General features: G+C 44.9%; 1 protein-coding gene across 1 annotated transcript in view; it reads right to left on the bottom strand.

The window, feature by feature from the left end:
* Positions 1 to 1,977: 1,977 nt before the first annotated feature.
* The window catches only part of cntnap2b (contactin associated protein 2b), a 33,261-nt gene continuing 26,729 nt past the window's right edge, over positions 1,978 to 8,509 (bottom strand). Inside the window, exons 18-25 of the mRNA XM_070919682.1 lie at positions 6,947 to 7,165; positions 6,379 to 6,615; positions 6,040 to 6,273; positions 5,775 to 5,908; positions 5,239 to 5,332; positions 3,495 to 3,725; positions 3,335 to 3,409; positions 1,978 to 2,177 (exon numbers count right to left, since the gene is read on the bottom strand). Of these exons, the coding sequence (XP_070775783.1) occupies positions 1,978 to 2,177; positions 3,335 to 3,409; positions 3,495 to 3,725; positions 5,239 to 5,332; positions 5,775 to 5,908; positions 6,040 to 6,273; positions 6,379 to 6,615; positions 6,947 to 7,165 (1,424 nt within the window). The remainder of the gene's footprint in view (positions 2,178 to 3,334; positions 3,410 to 3,494; positions 3,726 to 5,238; positions 5,333 to 5,774; positions 5,909 to 6,039; positions 6,274 to 6,378; positions 6,616 to 6,946; positions 7,166 to 8,509) is intronic.

Raw genomic sequence — 8,509 nt, 5'->3', positions numbered from 1 at the left:
CGGTCACTTCAGCCCATCTGAAGAGTTAACTGTCCCCCTGAATGTCTATCATCTCTCATCCAGCACATAAGAAAGGTCAAGAACGTGTTCAGTCCAGCATTGCACAGAGACTAGGAGTGGGGGGGGGGGGGGGGGGGGGGTAGGGTTAGGGGGGGGTGAAATTGCAAGCCTAGCTCCATCACAAGATAAAGAACATAAAACCTTCCAACCAGGGCTGTTGTAGATCTTTTTTTTTTTTCCTATTATCTCAGATTTCGTCCTGGTGTTGCGGTGTTTTGACTTGTCTCGATCTCAGCCTCAGGTCCCTCACCTCGTCTTGACTGGGCTGAGACCCAGTTAGCTTCTTTTTGTTATTTTTCTGAAGACAGCATATATTATGTCATTTGGCCATTTGGACTCGGCCTTAACTTGCACTCGATCCCTTTTGGACGCGGTCTTGAATTTGTCTCAAAACCAGACTTGGGACTTGTTGTCTCAGACATGACGTGAGTGGCCCCCCCGACTACAGGCCTGCCTTCCAATGACTCCAAGCTGTGTTTCACCCATATTATCTCGCGTACAAATAGAAAATATTACACAATGGTTGTAAGTGCCGTCGAGGATGTATCATGACCAAACCAAAAAAACAGAAGTCCTGTCCTACTGGCTCCAGGAAGCATCTGAGTCACAGCTTTGGAGTTGTTGGAAGGTGTATTGGTCCACTAGCAGTTTCCCCCCGCTTCTAATCTTTTGTCCCTCCACCTGTCTCTGTACTGGACGCACCCAGACTGAACTTAATCTTATCTGACTAATGGGTCATGATGGCACCACAAGAAGAATTTCCAAAAATGTTGTACTGTCCCTTTAAATGAGCAATAATGTTAAGGAAGTCTGTGGTATCCCTTTTAGACAAACGCGTTCTGGCCTTTGCCAACAAAAAGACAACTTCCGCCACAGATATCCGAAAAGACAAAACAAACAAACCAGTGAGTCGGGCTCTCGTGGACCGACGGGACCCAGTTCGTTCTTCAAAAGCTGAACTCACCCCTGAACTCATTTGGCAGCAAAAAAAACCAAAACAACACTCAAATAAAAGATGCAATCATTAAGACTTTCAACAATCAATGCTCAAAGTCAGTAAGAGACACTGTCAGTTATGTAGATGCAAAAATAAATTCAAGTGCCCCCCCACCCCACCCCACCCCCCAATAGGTCTTAGTCCAAATGATGCACCTAAGTCGTGGCTACATCTCCTTTCTAGACAAGCAAGCCAGTCAGTACGCACGCACACACACACTAAAGTTTTCAGTCTTAAGGCTAAAATTAAACTTTACTGAAATCAATGTAAAATAAGGCAAATGATTAAACATGAGATTTAATATAAAAAAAATGGAATTCATGAGCATTGCTACAAACGTGGAGGATTATTGGGATTAATATATTAATGATCATTACCGTCAACGCCATCGTTTTGTGAAATACCAGCACCGTCGCACAAAGGCATCAAGATATCAATCTATAAAAAAATAAATAAATGCAAACAAAGTTACGGATCTTTCATGAAAAAATAGATGTGACTTAAAATAGGAATAAATAAATAAATAAATAAATAAATTCGTTTGACTGAAATTCAAAATGATTAAAGAAATGCGAAGGAATAGAAGCTAATGAACACACTCGCTGTCACTTCATGGCACCGTTCCTCTGCACCTTCCGAAAGGCTGTAGCCCTGTCACGCCATCGTCCATCGTAAAATGAAGTTAAAATAAACCGCTCCACATCTCCACACGGGCTCTGCCAGGCAGCGCTGCGCCCTGTGCTTTAATACCCACGCTGTGATGCCACCGTGTCCGTTGTCCATAAAAGTTTTTGAGTAAACCGTTCAGTACGTCCTTGGAGGTTCCACGGGTGGCGGCCTCGCTACTACTCCCTATGCTTAGAAAACTACATACATCCTAACGTCATGTGTCCATGTGGCTCGGAGGGGGGGGGGGTGTCTCAGATGAACCACTCCTTCTTGCTCTCGTCGATGGTTTCGGTGAAGGCCGGGTCGTTGACGATGATCGCCGCGTCGGCGCAGTCGGCCGACTCCGCTCCCTTGGCCTCGTTGGTGTGGTAGGAGCCTTTGTGACGGAACATGTGGCGGATCACGAACACCATGATGCAGAGGACGGTGAAGATCACCATGGAGATGATGCCTGGGAACAAGGAGACAAATGGGAGCGGCATTTATCGCAATGGGCGGGAAGCAGGGAGCAGCGGAGGCCCCGATGCGCCGTGGCGAGGCCGGGGCCCACCGACACCAACATCTTTCTCAACAGGTCTCCTGTTATAAAAGTCCAGTCTCCGAACCAAGCTGAGATAACCCTCATGCTGTCACTATGACATCATCAGGTATGACAAAACTCAGAATAAGAGCCATTGCTAAAACTGCTCTGATCAACTGCGACAGCACATTTTTCTTTCCTCCACTGAGGCTCCTTAACAAAGACTGTATCAAAGACACAAGCTGCACCAATGGTATGAAGTGGCAAACACTTCCTGTCCCCATAAGTGGGCCGTGGGTCGCCTCCCTGCCGCCTTACTTTGCACCTCGTTTTATCCGTCTAATAATACCCCCCCCCAAAATCAGTTAAATAATAACGATAATAGTGTATAGGTCTATAGGTCATAAACCCCACCCCCTCCATGTTAGCGGATGGGACATGGGCCAAACTAAAAAAAACTCAAAGATGGTTTCTGTCATTTTAGGTAGTTCTTATCACGCTGATGTTTGTTCAAGTGTTTCCATCCAAACTGGACCAGAACCAGGACCTGACCAGAACCAAAACTGTCTGATCCGAATTATACCTAATAAGACCAAATCTAAAATGCAATGCAAACAATGAGAACACCCCGTGATCAGAGCGGACAAAGAGCCCACTTGGATCCATTCGGGTACTGGACACGTAGACCAGCAGCAATAGAACAAGACCATACCGGGCCTGATTAGACTGGACATATGAAGACCCAGCTCAGATATAGGCCTGAGTTGGATCTCGCATGCTGGGAACCAAGTGGACCTGTGAGGACCTCTACAGTGCGGCTTAGGTTTATGTCACCAACATGCGCCTGGCAGCAGTAAAGTGCAAAGAAACTTTTCGGAGGGATTTCGGAGGTTGCTCAAATCTTTGTCCAGTGCATTGTGTGTTCACCTCTATGTCCTCTTTCTGACTGTGAAGGCTAAACAATCTGTTTATGTTGATGGAAACAGTTATTATGTGTGGGGTGTCTGGTCTTGGTAGGCCTCCACAGTTTTAAGGACTTCCTAGCCCTAGCGCTAACAACTGGTTGTTGGAGGTTCAATGGGATTTACCTCCAATTATGGCAGAGTTGCGATCCACTCCATCACCACTGGCCTTGTCGTCATTGAGAGGGAAAACAGCTCCAGCTGTGGACAAAGTAAACACCTGTTTGAATTTGGACATAAACTGAATTGTTCCTTCACACTGTGCGATCTGCTTGTGTGACTCTACCGGCTTCTATGTGCCACGGGTCACTAGCCGAGGCCATGGGGGAGATGGTCAAGGGCGAGGCTCCGCAGTTGGACGGGACCAGAATCCCATGGGTGCTGACGGGTGATGCCAGGCCCGAGCGCAGCGCGGCTTTCAGCGGCGCCACGCTGTTTAACTGAACTCTCGACAGGCAGCCCACGAAGCCCGGCGTGTTGTAGCGCTCGATTAGGACGGGGTCAATCTGTCCGGTTTCTGCAAGAGAGACACAACCAGGGTCAACACATATACCTGTTTATATCATCATCATATCTTTACACACTTGAAATCATTATAAAAAAGGAACAGGTTCATCTCTATGCCAGCAGAGGACACCCAAACCCTAGATCACCTTACTCATCAGTACTTCAGTAAGTAGATACTACTCAGTACTACTACCGCGTTGTCAGGATTGATGCATAGCATAAAATATCTATTTTCCTTTGGGGGTGGGGTGGAGGCATCATGGTGGCCTAGGAGTTTATAAAAATCCAATTGAATGGGATTAATATTCCAGAGGGAGGTGGGTAAACCTTGTAAGTAACTCAATTTAATATTCTGGATGGCAGCTTTAATCATAGCCAAATTACAGTAAGAGGTTCTGTAATAGACAAGAACATTCTGGGGGTAAATCATGTTTCCAGTTCTCACAGGTACACTTCAAAGTACAAACTGTAAATTATGGGTAGACCGAGATAAACTGAAAACCAGGGGCCCGTTGTTCAAAAGTAATCCGATTGGATTTACGGCAGTGGGATTGGATCGAATCTTGGAAACGGGGTTGTTCAAAAGGAAATCTGGATTCTGAAAATCGGATCATGTCATCCGATCCTGTTTTTAATCTGGATAAAACCCTCAGTTTGTGTTGTTCAAAACCTTTTAGTAGGACTGGGATCACTTTGATCCAAAAAAAACAGGATTCTTCTGATCCCAGCTGAAGGGTGGATTCAGGGTGGATTTCAGAATCGAAATGTCATAAAAACTGATAAAAAAAAATGCACCTGAATCATGTAGTTTAAATACATGTATTCATATTTTGCACTCGATTTGTTGAACTGTTACTGTGATGAAGTAAAAATGAATTACATTCAATGATCATTTACCACTGTACATGATTTACAATGAAGCAATCGTCAGAGATGAAGCAGTCGAAAGTAGTTTTGAACAACCGGATCCCTCATCTCACATCTGGTCAGTGGACATTCAGTTTGGTCAATTCAAAGTTAAAAATGTGTATTTGTGGTTAATTTCTGTTTGTTCTAATTTACTTATAGGGGGTTCAGCTGAAAAGTCTGACAATTTAAAAAGGTATTAAAGATGGAAGAGCATGTTGGTATTCTGTTGGTCCGTCCCTACAATTAAAAACACTCAACGTGGCTCCCTGCTGGCCGTGACCTGTTGTTACCATTCAGAGCGCTGCTGATCCAGGATTGGTGATCCTAAATAGTTGGATTTTGGATCAGGGGTGATCCCAATACAATTTTTCTTTGAAAAACCAGTACAAAAGTAAGCCGGATTACCTGGTCCGGGTTAGGAAAAAAAGAGATTTCCAAATCTGGATCATTCTGATCCAGATTAAATGTTTTGAACGACTGGCCCCAGTAGGTAACTGGGAATGTAATTAACAGAAGAGGAAATCACACACATACACAGGATGACGGGATAAAAACCACCCAACAACCCTTAGAGAGTAGGATCCACACAAACACACACTCATCTAAACACTTACCAAAAACCTTTCCGAGAAAGATACTTTTGACCAAGTTGAACTCGGTGTCGGAGGTCTCAGGTAGGGTGTATGTGGACACTGGGTAGTGGTCCAGCTGTGGACAAAGGAAAGGAACAGAGTTCAGCTGATAACTTTAATCTGCTCTGTTACCATTAACACCACAAACTTTTCATCTCCCAGCGCGAGTCTTAATTACATAGTTTATTTTGAGAAATGCGCTTATTAGCTCTTTTTTTTACCCATGAGCGAGGTGAGAAATATCACATAACTCCACCTTAAAATAACTAATTGCTGTTGTTGCATTTCTGTTCATGCGCGTTCACAGTCAGCAAACAAGATACCTCATGCTAATTAGTGAGATTTCCAGGTGCAGGTTGGTGTATTTTGGAACTATGGACAGAGCCAGGTTATAGCTGTTTTCCTCTGCTTCCAGTCTTTATGCTAAGCTAAGCTAGCCCAGTCCTGTTGCTTATTTGCAGCATTCAGTATTAGGTGCAACGCTGTCAGGGTCTGCTGTAGTGGCAGGAAGCTCTAACCTGTAGCCGTATCTCCCTTAAGTTCCTTGTTATGTTGACCAAGTGTGGCTGTCCGTTGGCCATGTTACGATGGTCAACATCAATGGTGTAAGGTTCTGTTAGACCCCCAAGACTGTAGCGGATCTGGAGAGTGCCTGGACACACAAGCATAGAGATATAAAGTATGTTATAACACAGGATAATTATGTATCAGCAGTTCATATCATCTTTTTTGTATAAATGTACAAATAAAAACATGGATCAGGTACGATGTTGATGAGCCCACCGTTGTGCCTGAGTACCACAGCCACATAGTCCTGAGTCCTGGAGCTGATGTAGACCAGGATGCTGGGAGCGCTGGAGGTGCTGAAGCTGAACACCAGCTCCTCCTGAGTCAGGTTGGCCTCGCTAGGAACACCAACAGCTGACAGGCTCTTCACCTCCCGCGGTGCATAAGTGCCTGCCTCCGACAGGAAGTCATAGCGCACCAAGGTTCCTGTCTCAAAGTAGCCGCCTACATCTAACACACACACATGGAGAAATAGCAGGGTTAATTAGAACACCATAAAAGTGTTCTAATCTAATCTGATGTAATAATAATAACGTCTAAAACAGTTCAGTGTACCATCGGTGCAGAAGGGTCCATCGTACGCAGTGAGGGAGCAGTCACAGGAGTACCCGTTGTACTGCTCCACACACTTCCCCCCGTTCCTGCAGTGCATCCCGTAGCTGCTGCAGTGGCCCTGGCAGCCTGGATTCACCCCAGGGGTCACCTTTGCCCTCCCCTCCAGGTCAATGGTCGCACCATTTATCTTCAGAGCCCGCATGCAGCCCAGGAAACCCCTCTGACCACTCGAGGCACCTTGGAAATAAGACAATAAAGCATAGATAGGGTTCTCTGTCAGTCTGCCGATGCGCACTGTTTCCTCTTTTAGCTTTAACTAAAATGAATGTTCATGTATGCATGCTGATCAGTTCTCCAGTTCAACAAGAAGGATCGTCCCACAAGTATCCCAGTGGGCCTCCCTTATGTGGTTGTACTGTCAGAACATCTAGTCTCTCCGGCACATTCAACACTTTAAGATCTCTGCTGGTACGCCCAAAAGACAGGACCCCCCCCCCCTTACTGGAGTGGTGTACAACATCACATGTGACAGCTGTGGAGAACACTACAGTACATCAGGTGTACTTACCAACAAACAGCTCACTGTAGAACTCCAGTTTTGTGTGTCCCAGTGGTGGGGTGGGTCTGACCTCTCTGTACTGTCCGTTAAGCTGCAGAACCGCCTCCTTGATGTTCTTCTCAGCTTCCACGCGGTGCCACTGGTCGTCGTTCAGAGGCACCGGCGAGTGGACACTGAGCTCCACCCGCTCACTGCCTATGTCAAAAGAGAAGAAGACCATCGAGCCTCCTGGGCGCACCAGGGCGAAAATCAAACATTAGTAACTTTCTAAGATGAGGTCTGTCAATGATTTCTAACATTTGTTTGGAATTACTGCCGCCAAAATCTCTAAAAACTATTTGTACTTTGGGCAAATTAAGATATTTGGTTACTGTAAGTATTTACAGCATGGCCTTTTCAGTCTAGGCCCCCCTTTGAAACTCCTGCCTGAGGATCTCAGGCCAAATCACAAGTACCTTATGAATCACTTCTGAAAATTCCCTTTTACCAGACGGCCTTTTTCTACTTTACCAGTTCCTTTATGGCTGGACTGCAGCACAGTGAGGCCAGCCCTGTACACACTAAAGCCTGTCACTGACTGGCTGACAGACTTACACCATTGGTTGGTCGAGTGTTGGAGTTTCCCCATTGGCCGTTGCTGTGTCAAAAACGAATAGGCGCAAACGTTAGTTACATAAGGTAACTCGAGATGCTTTGAGAATAGTTCTTTTTTTGTCATACGCGCAAAACAATTACAGTGACGCAGTTGTTGGTAATGAAATTCGTGTTCTCAGGCTCCCTCCAACAACGCTCATACAGAACGTACAAAAGTGAACGAGAAGGTAAGAAAAGACATTGACATAAATAGTGTAGAAAGGATTAGGTATAGAGTGTTGCAGGGATAATGTATTGTTGTAGGCCAAACCCGAAAGTTAGCGTCGCCCTGGTTCCCCTCAGCAAAAAGCCAATGGGATTTTGGATTATTACAGAAAATAAGCTCTGTGGCAAAACAAAAGTTTGTGATACTTACTCTTTTTGTTCAGCAAAATAAATATTCACAAATGAGTTATGATTTTTGAAGCGTAAATGGAAATCGCCAGAAGTAAAAAGCTAACGTTAGGCTATAAAGGAACTACAGCACAGTCGCAATACTTCAACGTCACCACCGCTAAGCTTCACTTTGAAGAGACTATAGATAGATATAGATATATAAACAGATAGATTTAAACACGACGAGGCTGTGAAGGCGGACTAGTGAGTAGATGACTGTCCGTGTTCGGCATGAAGACGTTTAACGTCAGCGACAACCTCTTTACTGGCATATTTTATGTTGTAAAACAAAATGTTGAAATCTCTTAAGCTTGTGTTAACAACAGACCAGGCATCTCACCAAAAACCCATTCAAAAATCCCATTGATTTCGAGACAAGGGAACAGGAAGTATAAAAATGCTGACTCATATCCGGGTTTTACGACTCATTCCTTCAGCACTCTATAGGTGCAGTCCTCTAAGGCTATCTGTAGCGGGTTCATCCCTTCTCGTACAGCAAATGAAGACTTTTTAACTTCAGCCAACTTACTACATGGGAACCCA

The sequence above is a fragment of the Enoplosus armatus genome, chromosome 14 (genome assembly GCF_043641665.1).
Source record: "Enoplosus armatus isolate fEnoArm2 chromosome 14, fEnoArm2.hap1, whole genome shotgun sequence".
In the NCBI taxonomy this organism is placed as follows: Eukaryota; Metazoa; Chordata; class Actinopteri; order Centrarchiformes; family Enoplosidae; genus Enoplosus; species Enoplosus armatus.
This window is presented reverse-complemented; position numbering and strand designations above follow the sequence as displayed.